The 15,331-nt window shown below is 46.0% G+C and overlaps 1 protein-coding gene across 1 annotated transcript in view; it reads right to left on the reverse strand.

Moving 5' to 3' along the window:
- RAPGEF3 (Rap guanine nucleotide exchange factor 3) overlaps positions 1-15,331 on the reverse strand; it is a 369,364-nt gene that overhangs the window by 22,733 nt on the left and 331,300 nt on the right. The window contains exons 21-22 of the mRNA XM_063952220.1: positions 9,293-9,383; positions 8,211-8,261 (exon numbers count right to left, since the gene is read on the reverse strand). Of these exons, the coding sequence (XP_063808290.1) occupies positions 8,211-8,261; positions 9,293-9,383 (142 nt within the window). The remainder of the gene's footprint in view (positions 1-8,210; positions 8,262-9,292; positions 9,384-15,331) is intronic.

Below are 15,331 nucleotides of genomic sequence, written 5' to 3' on the forward strand. Positions count from 1 at the left end.
TGTGTGGCTGTGTGCATGTATACTGTGTGTGGCTGCGTGCTGTGTGTAACAATTGACATAGGCGCTAATGAAAAAGTAATGATAAAGCTGAAGAAAAGAATATCATTAGTGGCACCTGTAAAGAAAAAGTTTGTTAGATAAATGTTTACAGCTCTTTTAGGGTAATGTGGAAAGAGCCGGTATACTGGAGTTTGATAGTGGTTTAGGTTACCTGTCCCTATCTTACACTAATCGGGACCTTTTCCTTCGCTGTCCGGTAATGCGTTGTCTTCAGATGCGTCTAGCCGCGATCGGCAGTTGTTGATGACGTCACCTGCTGGTCCCGTGAATCTGCTTCATGTCGTGGCTTGGCAGTTGCCGGTCTCCTTCCACGCTGTGTGTGTAAGTTTGCTGTGTGTGTGTATGTATGTATGTATATACGTACGTACGCTGTGTGCATGTACACTTTGTGTATGTAAGTATGCTGTGTGCATGTATACTGTGTGTATGTATGTGTGCCGTGTGCATGTATACTGTTGTGTGTGTGCATGCACACCGTGTGTATGTATGTATGTATGTATGTATGTATGTATGCTGTGTGTGTTTGTAAGTATGCTAGTGTATGTGTGTACGGCACTCATTTGACATACAAAATGATACTCAGGTGCACTCTGTATTTAATTTGAATCCAAGTAAAAAAAGGCAGGAGCCTGTACCCCCAACTAGAGATGAGCGGGTTCGGTTTCTCTGAATCCGAACCCGCACGAACTTCATGTTTTTTTTCACGGGTCCGAGCGACTCGGATCTTCCCGCCTTGCTCGGTTAACCCGAGCGCGCCCGAACGTCATCATGACGCTGTCGGATTCTCGCGAGACTCGGATTCTATATAAGGAGCCGCGCGTCACCGCCATTTTCACACGTGCATTGAGATTGATAGGGAGAGGACGTGGCTGGCGTCCTCTCCATTTAGATTAGGAGAGAGAGAGAGAGATTGACCTGAGGCTGATACTGTAGAAGAGAGTGCAGAGTTTAGTGACTGACTACAGTGACCACCAGCAGTGCAGTTGTTTTATTTAATATATCCGTTCTCTGCCTGAAAAAAACGGTACACACAGTGACTCAGTCACATACCATATCTGTGTGCACTGCTCAGCCCAGTGTGCTGCATGCCTGCATCATCTATGTATATATTATATATCTGACTGTGCTCAGCTCACACAGCTTATAATTGTGGGGGAGACTGGGGAGCACTGCAGTGCCAGTTATAGGTTATAGCAGGAGCCAGGAGTACAAGACAGTCACATACCATATCTGTGTGCACTGCTCAGCCCAGTGTGCTGCATCATCTATGTATATATTATATATCTGACTGTGCTCAGCTCACACAGCTTATAATTGTGGGGGAGACTGGGGAGCACTGCAGTGCCAGTTATAGGTTATAGCAGGAGCCAGGAGTACATATTATATTAAAATTAAACAGTGCACACTTTTGCTGCAGGAGTGCCACTGCCAGTGTGACTGACCAGTGACCTGACCACACTGACCACCAGTATAGTTAGTAGTATACTATATTGTGATTGCCTGAAAAAGTTAAACACTCGTCGTGTGACTTCACTTGTGTGGTGTTTTTTTTTTTATTCTATAAAAAACTCATTCTGCTGACAGACAGTGTCCAGCAGGTCCGTCATTATATAATATATATACCTGTCCGGCTGCAGTAGTGATATATATATATTTTTTATATCATTATTTATCATCCAGTCGCAGCAGACACAGTACGGTAGTTCACGGCTGTAGCTACCTCTGTGTCGGCACTCGGCAGTCCATCCATAATTGTATACCACCTACCCGTGGTTTTTTTTTCTTTCTTCTTTATACATACATACATACTACTACATCTCTTTATCAACCAGTCTATATTAGCAGCAGACACAGTACAGTACGGTAGTTCACGGCTGTGGCTACCTCTGTGTCGGCACTCGGCAGTCCGTCCATAATTGTATACCACCTAACCGTGTTTTTTTTTTCTTTCTTCTTTATACATACATACTACGACATCTCTTTATCAACCAGTCTATATTAGCAGCAGACACAGTACAGTACGGTAGTTCACGGCTGTGGCTACCTCTGTGTCGGCACTCAGCAGTCCGTCCATAATTGTATACCACCTAACCGTGGTTTTTTTTCTTTCTTCTTCATACATACATACTACGACATCTCTTTATCAACCAGTCTATATTAGCAGCAGACACAGTACAGTACGGTAGTTCATGGCTGTGGCTACCTCTGTGTCGGCACTCGGCAGTCCGTCCATAATTGTATACCACCTAACCGTGGTTTTTTTTTCTTTCTTCTTCATACATACATACTACGACATCTCTTTATCAACCAGTCTATATTAGCAGCAGACACAGTACAGTACGGTAGTTCACGGCTGTGGCTACCTCTGTGTCGGCATTCGGCAGTCCGTCCATAATTGTATACCACCTAACCGTGGTTTTTTTTTCTTTCTTCTTCATACATACATACTACGACATCTCTTTATCAACCAGTCTATATTAGCAGCAGACACAGTACAGTACGGTAGTTCACGGCTGTGGCTACCTCTGTGTCGGCACTCGGCAGTCCATCCATAATTGTATACCACCTAACCGTGGTTTTTTTTTCTTTCTTCTTCATACATACATACTACGACATCTCTTTATCAACCGGTCTATATTAGCAGCAGACACAGTACGGTAGTTCACGGCTGTAGCTACCTCTGTGTCGGCACTCGGTAGTCCGTCCATAATTGTATACTAGTATCCATCCATCTCCATTGTTTACCTGAGGTGCCTTTTAGTTGTGCCTATTAAAATATGGAGAACAAAAATGTTGAGGTTCCAAAATTAGGGAAAGATCAAGATCCACTTCCACCTCGTGCTGAAGCTGCTGCCACTAGTCATGGCCGAGACGATGAAATGCCAGCAACGTCGTCTGCCAAGGCCGATGCCCAATGTCATAGTACAGAGCATGTCAAATCCAAAACACCAAATATCAGTAAAAAAAGGACTCCAAAACCTAAAATAAAATTGTCGGAGGAGAAGCGTAAACTTGCCAATATGCCATTTACCACACGGAGTGGCAAGGAACGGCTGAGGCCCTGGCCTATGTTCATGGCTAGTGGTTCAGCTTCACATGAGGATGGAGGCACTCAGCCTCTCGCTAGAAAAATGAAAAGACTCAAGCTGGCAAAAGCAGTAGCACCGCAAAGAACTGTGCGTTCTTCGAAATCCCAAATCCACAAGGAGAGTCCAATTGTGTCGGTTGCGATGCCTGACCTTCCCAACACTGGACGTGAAGAGCATGCGCCTTCCACCATTTGCACGCCCCCTGCAAGTGCTGGAAGGAGCACCCGCAGTCCAGTTCCTGATAGTCAGATTGAAGATGTCAGTGTTGAAGTACACCAGGATGAGGAGGATATGGGTGTTGCTGGCGCTGGGGAGGAAATTGACCAGGAGGATTCTGATGGTGATGTGGTTTGTTTAAGTCAGGCACCCGGGGAGACACCTGTTGTCCGTGGGAGGAATATGGCCGTTGACATGCCTGGTGAAAATACCAAAAAAATCAGCTCTTCGGTGTGGAACTATTTCAACAGAAATGCGGACAACAGGTGTCAAGCCGTGTGTTCCCTTTGTCAAGCTGTAATAAGTAGGGGTAAGGACGTTAACCACCTCGGAACATCCTCCCTTATATGTCACCTGCAGCGCATTCATAATAAGTCAGTGACAAGTTCAAAAACTTTGGGTGACAGCGGAAGCAGTCCACTGACCAGTAAATCCCTTCCTCTTGTAACCAAGCTCACGCAAACCACCCCACCAACTCCCTCAGTGTCAATTTCCTCCTTCCCCAGGAATGCCAATAGTCCTGCAGGCAATGTCACTGGCAATTCTGACGAGTCCTCTCCTGCCTGGGATTCCTCCGATGCATCCTTGCGTGTAACGCCTACTGCTGCTGGCGCTGCTGTTGTTGCTGCTGGGAGTCGATGGTCATCCCAGAGGGGAAGTCGTAAGACCACTTTTACTACTTCCACCAAGCAATTGACTGTCCAACAGTCCTTTGCGAGGAAGATGAAATATCACAGCAGTCATCCTACTGCAAAGCGGATAACTGAGGCCTTGGCATCCTGGGTGGTGAGAACCGTGGTTCCGGTATCCATCATTACTGCAGAGCCAACTAGAGACTTGTTGGAGGTACTGTGTCCCCGGTACCAAATACCATCTAGGTTCCATTTCTCTAGGCAGGCGATACCGAAAATTTACACAGACCTCAGAAAAAGAGTCACCAGTGTCCTAAAAAATGCAGCTGTACCCAATGTCCACTTAACCACGGACATGTGGACAAGTGGAGCAGGGCAGGGTCAGGACTATATGACTGTGACAGCCCACTGGGTAGATGTATGGACTCCCGCCGCAAGAACAGCAGCGGCGGCACCAGTAGCAGCATCTCGCAAACGCCAACTCTTTCCTAGGCAGGCTACGCTTTGTATCACCGGTTTCCAGAATACGCACACAGCTGAAAACCTCTTACGGCAACTGAGGAAGATCATCGCGGAATGGCTTACCCCAATTGGACTCTCCTGTGGATTTGTGGCATCGGACAACGCCAGCAATATTGTGTGTGCATTAAATATGGGCAAATTCCAGCACGTCCCATGTTTTGCACATACCTTGAATTTGGTGGTGCAGAATTATTTAAAAAACGACAGGGGCGTGCAAGAGATGCTGTCGGTGGCCAGAAAAATTGCGGGACACTTTCGGCGTACAGGCACCACGTACAGAAGACTGGAGCACCACCAAAAACTACTGAACCTGCCCTGCCATCATCTGAAGCAAGAAGTGGTAACGAGGTGGAATTCAACCCTCTATATGCTTCAGAGGTTGGAGGAGCAGCAAAAGGCCATTCAAGCCTATACAATTGAGCACGATATAGGAGGTGGAATGCACCTGGCTCAAGCGCAGTGGAGAATGATTTCAACGTTGTGCAAGGTTCTGATGCCCTTTGAACTTGCCACACGTGAAGTCAGTTCAGACACTGCCAGCCTGAGTCAGGTCATTCCCCTCATCAGGCTTTTGCAGAAGAAGCTGGAGACATTGAAGGAGGAGCTAACACGGAGCGATTCCGCTAGGCATGTGGGACTTGTGGATGGAGCCCTTAATTCGCTTAACAAGGATTCACGGGTGGTCAATCTGTTGAAATCAGAGCACTACATTTTGGCCACCGTGCTCGATCCTAGATTTAAAGCCTACCTTGGATCTCTCTTTCCGGCAGACACAAGTCTGCTGGGGTTGAAAGACCTGCTGGTGAGAAAATTGTCAAGTCAAGCGGAACGCGACCTGTCAACATCTCCTCCTTCACATTCTCCCGCAACTGGGGGTGCGAGGAAAAGGCTCAGAATTCCGAGCCCACCCGCTGGCGGTGATGCAGGGCAGTCTGGAGCGACTGCTGATGCTGACATCTGGTCCGGACTGAAGGACCTGACAACGATTACGGACATGTCGTCTACTGTCACTGTATATGATTCTCTCACCATTGAAAGAATGGTGGAGGATTATATGAGTGACCGCATCCAAGTAGGCACGTCACACAGTCCATACTTATACTGGCAGGAAAAAGAGGCAATTTGGAGGCCATTGCACAAACTGGCTTTATTCTACCTAAGTTGCCCTCCCACAAGTGTGTACTCCGAAAGAGTGTTTAGTGCCGCCGCTCACCTTGTCAGCAATCGGCGTACGAGGTTACATCCAGAAAATGTGGAGAAGATGATGTTCATTAAAATGAATTATAATCAATTCCTCCGCGGAGACATTGACCAGCAGCAATTGCCTCCACAAAGTACACAGGGAGCTGAGATGGTGGATTCCAGTGGGGACGAATTGATAATCTGTGAGGAGGGGGATGTACATGGTGATATATCGGAGGGTGATGATGAGGTGGACATCTTGCCTCTGTAGAGCCAGTTTGTGCAAGGAGAGATTAATTGCTTCTTTTTTGGGGGGGGTCCAAACCAACCCGTCATATCAGTCACAGTCGTGTGGCAGACCCTGTCACTGAAATGATGGGTTGGTTAAAGTGTGCATGTCCTGTTTTGTTTATACAACATAAGGGTGGGTGGGAGGGCCCAAGGACAATTCCATCTTGCACCTCTTTTTTCTTTTATTTTTCTTTGCGTCATGTGCTGTTTGGGGAGGGTTTTTTGGAAGGGACATCCTGCGTGACACTGCAGTGCCACTCCTAAATGGGCCCGGTGTTTGTGTCGGCCACTAGGGTCGCTAATCTTACTCACACAGTCAGCTACCTCATTGCGCCTCTTTTTTTCTTTGCGTCATGTGCTGATTGGGGAGGGTTTTTTGGAAGGGACATCCTGCGTGACACTGCAGTGCCACTCCTAAATGGGCCCGGTGTTTGTGTCGGCCACTAGGGTCGCTAATCTTACTCACACAGTCAGCTACCTCATTGCGCCTCTTTTTTTCTTTGCGTCATGTGCTGATTGGGGAGGGTTTTTTGGAAGGGACATCCTGCGTGACACTGCAGTGCCACTCCTAAATGGGCCCGGTGTTTGTGTCGGCCACTAGGGTCGCTAATCTTACTCACACAGTCAGCTACCTCATTGCGCCTCTTTTTTTCTTTGCGTCATGTGCTGATTGGGGAGGGTTTTTTGGAAGGGACATCCTGCGTGACACTGCAGTGCCACTCCTAAATGGGCCCGGTGTTTGTGTCGGCCACTAGGGTCGCTAATCTTACTCACACAGTCAGCTACCTCATTGCGCCTCTTTTTTTCTTTGCGTCATGTGCTGATTGGGGAGGGTTTTTTGGAAGGGACATCCTGCGTGACACTGCAGTGCCACTCCTAAATGGGCCCGGTGTTTGTGTCGGCCACTAGGGTCGCTAATCTTACTCACACAGTCAGCTACCTCATTGCGCCTCTTTTTTTCTTTGCGTCATGTGCTGATTGGGGAGGGTTTTTTGGAAGGGACATCCTGCGTGACACTGCAGTGCCACTCCTAAATGGGCCCGGTGTTTGTGTCGGCCACTAGGGTCGCTAATCTTACACAGTCAGCTACCTCATTGCGCCTCTTTTTTTCTTTGCGTCATGTGCTGATTGGGGAGGGTTTTTTGGAAGGGACATCCTGCGTGACACTGCAGTGCCACTCCTAAATGGGCCCGGTGTTTGTGTCGGCCACTAGGGTCGCTTATCTTACTCACACAGTCAGCTACCTCATTGCGCCTCTTTTTTTCTTTGCGTCATGTGCTGATTGGGGAGGGTTTTTTGGAAGGGACATCCTGCGTGACACTGCAGTGCCACTCCTAGATGGGCCAGGTGTTTGTGTCGGCCACTAGTGTCGCTTAGCTTAGTCATCCAGCGACCTTGGTGCAAATTTTAGGACTAAAAATAATATTGTGAGGTGTGAGGTATTCAGAATAGACTGAAAATGAGTGGAAATTATGGTTTTTGAGGTTAATAATAATATGGGATCAAAATGACCCCCAAATTCTATGATTTAAGCTGTTTTTTAGTGTTTTTTTAAAAAAACACCCGAATCCAAAACACACCCGAATCCGACAAAAAAAATTCGGTGAGGTTTTGCCAAAACGCGGTCGAACCCAAAACACGGCCGCGGAACCGAACCCAAAACCAAAACACAAAACCCGAAAAATTTCAGGCGCTCATCTCTACCCCCAACACGTTGGTATGCTGTGGTCTTGCATCATTATTGTTTTTTTATAAAATCTAAGGGCCCCTGGCTTTTTTTACCAGGAAAATATATGTATGTATATTTACATACATGTACGGAAACCCCCCCCATGAAAATCCTGCATTTGCCACTGATGTGAGTGGCAGATGAGAGACACTGGCAGCGGGTGATTCTGTGCACAAGACAGCGGCTGAGTCATTAGCATATTTTCCCAAGTCCAGTGTGAATGAATTTTTAGATGTGCGCGCAACTGAGTGCAACTCTGTATCAGGCCCTATGTTAGCAGCAACAAGAACAGCCAGTCCTGTCAGTGCAGTCTTGGCAGATGTCTATAATCCAGCACAAGTGACATGGATAAGGTCAGAGCCACGGGCCCCAGATGTCACCCTATTACCTCAATTATAGTCCACCATTGCTATCTCCCCCAAAGCTAGACCCAGGCGCAGCTAGTTTGTAATGCCACCCACCCCCTTGTAGTGCCCGGCAGATTCTTACCATAAGTCTTTCAAAGATGGAGTATAACTTCCGGGTCTTGTTTGGCAATCTCTAAAATAAGCAACAAAGTCAGTTTTCTCTTTCCTTCTTGTGCATTAAATTTCAATATTATCATTTGGCCAAACCCATATGACTTACAGAGGACTAAAGAGTTATATAAAAGGCATACATGCATACAGAGGTAATCTCTAATGAGATAAAACATAGCTAAATAAGAAGATTTAAAAAAATTAAATATGGAATGGAAACTTCTATGAATATGGCAGATATGAATAGTGCTGTGTTGGCCTCATATGTAACCCGGATACAGATGTGTACTCATACATCTAGCCTCAATACGACATGCACCGCGAGATGCCTGGCAGGAGAGAGCCGGCAGTTATCGGGCAACTCTACTAACGTTGAGCGTTTTTATTAGCCGAAAATGCGTCTTATTCTCATTGCTATGTGAATAGGACACACAAGCAGCGTATGTTGATTAAAATTGTATGTGGCATGAATATATTCTATATGCGTCTGTGGCTTTATCTGCATACAAAATACTACATCACAGTGATTTCCAGGAATACACTGTAATGTACTGTAGCATTTTGTATGCCGATACAGCCGTATCTGCATACAAAATGCTACATTACAAAGACGCAGTTTAATGGAAAAAGTCGCACATAAAGATGATCAGCGCTACCGAGTCACGCCACAGAATGGCATCACTAGAAGGGCTGTTTAACATGACTGCAGCAAGTATGTAGGAGAACACATCTGTATTTGCCTTGGGCTGCACTGCTCTAGTAATATACTTTTTCCTAACACTTTATTTTTACCATTATTATTCACTGACTTGTGGAGAGGCAAATGTACACAGGCATGGATACAAGTACACAACTGCTAATTTAGGAAATATTCACTTTATTTAAGAAATATTCACCTATGTGACCAGCGTGGTAGATGGATAACATATGCTGCTACTCTAACCCTTGTGTGACACCAACATAGAAGTTGACCTACACGCACCTCCATGAAATGAGTTGTGCATTTTTGTATAACAAACCTGAACAGTACTAATGTCCTCTATGAAGTCTCACCTGCCACGTCCTGGACAAGCGGCTGACTGCTGTGTTACTGAGGCCAAACATCACAGCAAAGAATGAATTCAGATTCTTCTGTTCCTTAAGGCTGATTTCAAAACCACAAAATTAAAATTAGTTAAAGACTTGCAACTTACACCCAAGCTAACAGTTTACCTATGTATATAATTATTAATCTATTATTATGATTCATTTATATGGCGCCAGAAGGGGTCAGCAGCACCATACATAGGGGGTCATTCCAAGTTGTTCGCTAGCTGTATTCGTTCGCTGTTCAGCGATGAGGCAAAAAAAGGCACTTATGCATATGCGGCGCAATGCGCACGTGCAGCGTACTATTACAATGAACGAAGTAGTTTTACACAGGGTCTAGCGATGCTTTTCAGTCGCACAAGCAGCTGCAGAGTGATTGACAGGAAGAGGGCTTTTCTGGGTGTCAACTGACCGTTTTCAGGGAGTGTTCGGGAAAACGCAGGTGTGCCAGGGAAAACGCAGGCGTGGCTGGCCGAACGCAGGGTGTGTTTGTGACGTCAAATCAGGAACTGAATGGTCTGAAGTGATCGCAAGCACTGAGTAGGTTTGAAGCTACTCAGAAACTGCACAAAATTATTTTGTAGCCGCTCTGCGATCCCTTCGTTCGCACTTCTGCTAAGCTAAAATACACTCCGAGTGGGAGGCGGCATAGCGTTTGCACGGCTGCTAAAAACTACTAGCGAGCGAACAACTCGGAATGACCACCATAGTACAAAACACTGAATTTGTGCAATCATAGCACAAAAAAGCACAAAAGGTTTAAAGTTCAAAATAGTGCAGGACATGGGATACAAGCTATATAATGGCTGCTGCACATGCAGTCCACTGGCATATCTATAATGTGTGCAACGTGTGCGGTGCAAGCGGGCCCCTGGGTCCACACAGTGCACACCCTGCACCCATATATTTGTACTTCTTCCTTTGGCCTAGCACTGGATACAGAAGTCACCATAAAATTGTCCACAGCAGCCATTTTCCCAGTGATTCGCGCATGCACAGTAGTGATGTCTCCAGGAACAAAGCGCAGATGCCACGTTCCTGGAGACCTGTGCATACGCAGTAGACTCTGGTATAATGCCAGAGTCTACTGTACCACCTCTCTTAAACCGACTCTCATGCAGACATAATACCCCAAATGCACTGCCAGCTGAACCCTGAGGTTTGATGCCATTGATGGCAAAGGGAAGGAGATGATGATATAAATGAGGCAGAGAAAAGCACTGAGGGAAGAGGGCCCTGCTCTAGCCCATATTCTTTCAGAAATGCACAGATAGGTAGACTTGTAATGTTTGCCTGTAAGAAGTCCATCCATGAGGACAACAGACAAAAAAATAGTAATTAAGTAACACAACACAAAGTTGTAAATGTGAAATGTTGTACAGAAAATAGTATACAACATAAAATATCAAAAAGAAAAAACATTACTATGAGAGACTGGTGTAGTATGGTATGCCGGCGGCCGGGCTCCCGGCGGCCAGCATCCCGACCGCCGGCATACCGACAGCTGTGCAAGCACAAATGAGCCCCTTGCGGGCTCACTGCACTCACCACGCTGCGGGCTATGTGCGCCACGCTATCTTTTCTCCCGCCAGGGGGGTCGTGGACCCCCATAAGGGAGAAAAGGTGTTGGTATGCCGGGTGTCGGGATTCCGGCACCAGTATACTGTGCGCCAGGATCACCACAGCCGGCAAACTGAAGACCACCCTGAGACACCAACCCCCAAATAATTAAAATAATAACCAAAGTCTAGATGCTTGACATTGTATTTAGATTTGCTATGTAAGACAACGGGATGCAGTTACATTGCCGGCAGTTGGGATCCTGGCGGTCAGGATACCGATGCCGGAATCCCGACTGCTGACAATGCCGCCAGCCCGAATCTGGGCTCACAGGGGCTATTCCTACTTGTGGGTATCCGCGAGTGGAAATAGAACCTGTGGCGAGCACAGCGAGCCTGCAAAGGGACTCTCTGCGCTCGCCCCACTGCCGGCAAATTGTCTGTATACTGACGGCCGGCATCCCAACCATCGGTTTTTCATACTGATCCCAAGACAACTTGTGTTTTAAGTTTAATTTGCCTTTAAACTACTGTATGTCCGATATAGACAGTAATGCTGCTTTCAGACATGTAACCCTGGGAATTTGCTGGGTCTTACAAGCCGGAAAATTCACGGGTCTCAGTTCCCTGACTGTGGATGGGATCAGGATCGTGCACCCAGGGCTTAGTCCCAGATTGTTCCCTTTCACGCATACAGAAATCCAGGATTGATGCGCAGTCAAGTACAAAAACCTGGGAATTCCATGTATGTGTGAAATGGAAATGTGTGATTTTAATCTAAATTCTCATGCTCTTTTACATTCAGATACAAGAACACCTCAGAGAGTAATGTCCGACTGAACATAGCCTAAACCATACACACAATCTCTATTACAGATGTGTTCTCTTACATCCTTGCTGCAGTTGCGCTAAACAGCCCTTCAAGTCACGCCGTGACGGGGCGGGACTCTGTAGAGCCGAGCGTCTTTTTTGCAATTGTCCATGTAAATGCATATTAGATGCAATATAATGCAATAGGAAGCACAGGCAGCTTCTGCTGATTAAAATGATATGCAGCATGCCTATATTATTTCTGTAATTGTGGTTATATCTGCAAACAAAATGCCACATTCAGGAAAACACTGTTGCACAGCATTTTGTATGCAAATACAGTCGCAGTGACACACAGAATATAGGCATGCTGCATGTCGTTTTAATCAACAGAAGCTGCTTGTGCGTGTTATTGCATTACATAGCATTTAAGATGTATTTCCGTGGAAAAAAAGAAACTCGCCGCTACCGAGTCACAATGCAATCACGCGTTATGTGTAACGCAAATTATAGCGCAAAGATGTTTGAGGACACATCTGTAGCTGCTTATATCTTTCCTCTATATTGCTTTAGTTGAAGAAAAAATGTTAACTGTATTAAGCAAACTGTACCAAATTCTTTCCTGTATTACTCAGGTAAGCACTGTAGGCAGTTTTCTGCCAAATGGGTCACTGAGAAATGATTTTACAACAAACATGGTGTTACATTAATGTACTTGCATGCACGGGCGGATTGGGATGGAAAAGCAGCCCTGGAATTTTGTGGAAGCAGCCCTAATGGGGGTGCGGTCTGATGAGGAGGTGGGCCTTGCAAAATTTTGTAGAAGTGGCCCAACATGGGCAGCACAAGAAGTATAACGTACTGTGTAGCCATGGCAGCATCACTGGATGGCAGAGTTGCTGTACTGCAGAGATGGAATAATGTAATGAATGAGGACATTGTAGTGTACTGAGTGCGGTGGGCTGCCTGTCATGTGGGTAGTGGGGCCATGTGACAACTAGAGATGAGCGGGTTCGGTTTCTCTGAATCCGAACCCGCACGAACTTCATGTTTTCTTTCACGGGTCCGAGCGACTCGGATCTTCCCGCCTTGCTCGGTTAACCCGAGCGCGCCCGAACGTCATCATGACGCTGTCGGATTCTCGCGAGACTCGGATTCTATATAAGGAGCCGCGCGTCGCCGCCATTTTCACACGTGCATTGAGATTGATAGGGAGAGGACGTGGCTGGCGTCCTCTCCATTTAGATTAGGAGAGAGAGAGAGAGATTGACCTGAGGCTGATACTGTAGAAGAGAGTGCAGAGTTTAGTGACTGACCACAGTGACCACCAGCAGTGCAGTTGTTTTATTTAATATATCCGTTCTCTGCCTGAAAAAAACGGTACACACAGTGACTCAGTCACATACCATATCTGTGTGCACTGCTCAGCCCAGTGTGCTGCATGCCTGCATCATCTATGTATATATTATATATCTGACTGTGCTCAGCTCACACAGCTTATAATTGTGGGGGAGACTGGGGAGCACTGCAGTGCCAGTTATAGGTTATAGCAGGAGCCAGGAGTACAAGACAGTCACATACCATATCTGTGTGCACTGCTCAGCCCAGTGTGCTGCATCATCTATGTATATATTATATATCTGACTGTGCTCAGCTCACACAGCTTATAATTGTGGGGGAGACTGGGGAGCACTGCAGTGCCAGTTATAGGTTATAGCAGGAGCCAGGAGTACATATTATATTAAAATTAAACAGTGCACACTTTTGCTGCAGGAGTGCCACTGCCAGTGTGACTGACCAGTGACCTGACCACACTGACCACCAGTATAGTTAGTAGTATACTATATTGTGATTGCCTGAAAAAGTTAAACACTCGTCGTGTGACTTCACTTGTGTGGTGTTTTTTTTTTTATTCTATAAAAAACTCATTCTGCTGACAGACAGTGTCCAGCAGGTCCGTCATTATATAATATATATACCTGTCCGGCTGCAGTAGTGATATATATATATTTTTTATATCATTATTTATCATCCAGTCGCAGCAGACACAGTACGGTAGTTCACGGCTGTAGCTACCTCTGTGTCGGCACTCGGCAGTCCATCCATAATTGTATACCACCTACCCGTGGGTTTTTTTTCTTTCTTCTTTATACATACATACTACGACATCTCTTTATCAACCAGTCTATATTAGCAGCAGACACAGTACAGTACGGTAGTTCACGGCTGTGGCTACCTCTGTGTCGGCACTCGGCAGTCCGTCCATAATTGTATACCACCTAACCGTGGTTTTTTTTTCTTTCTTCTTTATACATACATACTACGACATCTCTTTATCAACCAGTCTATATTAGCAGCAGACACAGTACAGTACGGTAGTTCACGGCTGTGGCTACCTCTGTGTCGGCACTCGGCAGTCCGTCCATAATTGTATACCACCTAACCGTGGTTTTTTTTTCTTTCTTCATACATACATACTACGACATCTCTTTATCAACCAGTCTATATTAGCAGCAGACACAGTACAGTACGGTAGTTCACGGCTGTGGCTACCTCTGTGTCGGCACTCGGCAGTCCGTCCATAATTGTATACCACCTAACCGTGGTTTTTTTTTCTTTCTTCTTCATACATACATACTACGACATCTCTTTATCAACCAGTCTATATTAGCAGCAGACACAGTACAGTACGGTAGTTCACGGCTGTGGCTACCTCTGTGTCGGCACTCGGCAGTCCGTCCATAATTGTATACCACCTACCCGTGGTTTTTTTTTCTTTCTTCTTCATACATACACATTACTACATCTCTTTATCAACCAGTCTATATTAGCAGCAGACACAGTACAGTACGGTAGTTCACGGCTGTGGCTACCTCTGTGTCGGCACTCGGCAGTCCGTCCATAATTGTATACCACCTACCCGTGGTTTTTTTTTCTTTCTTCTTCATACATACATACTACGACATCTCTTTATCAACCAGTCTATATTAGCAGCAGACACAGTACAGTACGGTAGTTCACGGCTGTGGCTACCTCTGTGTCGGCACTCGGCAGTCCGTCCATAATTGTATACCACCTAACCGTGGTTTTTTTTTCTTTCTTCTTCATACATACATACTACGACATCTCTTTATCAACCAGTCTATATTAGCAGCAGACACAGTACGGTAGTTCACGGCTGTAGCTACCTCTGTGTCGGCACTCGGCAGTCCGTCCATAATTGTATACTAGTATCCATCCATCTCCATTGTTTACCTGAGGTGCCTTTTAGTTGTGCCTATTAAAATATGGAGAACAAAAATGTTGAGGTTCCAAAATTAGGGAAAGATCAAGATCCACTTCCACCTCGTGCTGAAGCTGCTGCCACTAGTCATGGCCGAGACGATGAAATGCCAGCAACGTCGTCTGCCAAGGCCGATGCCCAATGTCATAGTACAGAGCATGTCAAATCCAAAACACCAAATATCAGTAAAAAAAGGACTCCAAAACCTAAAATAAAATTGTCGGAGGAGAAGCGTAAACTTGCCAATATGCCATTTACCACACGGAGTGGCAAGGAACGGCTGAGGCCCTGGCCTATGTTCATGGCTAGTGGTTCAGCTTCACATGAGGATGGAGGCACTCAGCCTCTCGC

This window comes from Pseudophryne corroboree, chromosome 2 (genome assembly GCF_028390025.1).
Source record: "Pseudophryne corroboree isolate aPseCor3 chromosome 2, aPseCor3.hap2, whole genome shotgun sequence".
Taxonomy (NCBI): Eukaryota; Metazoa; Chordata; class Amphibia; order Anura; family Myobatrachidae; genus Pseudophryne; species Pseudophryne corroboree.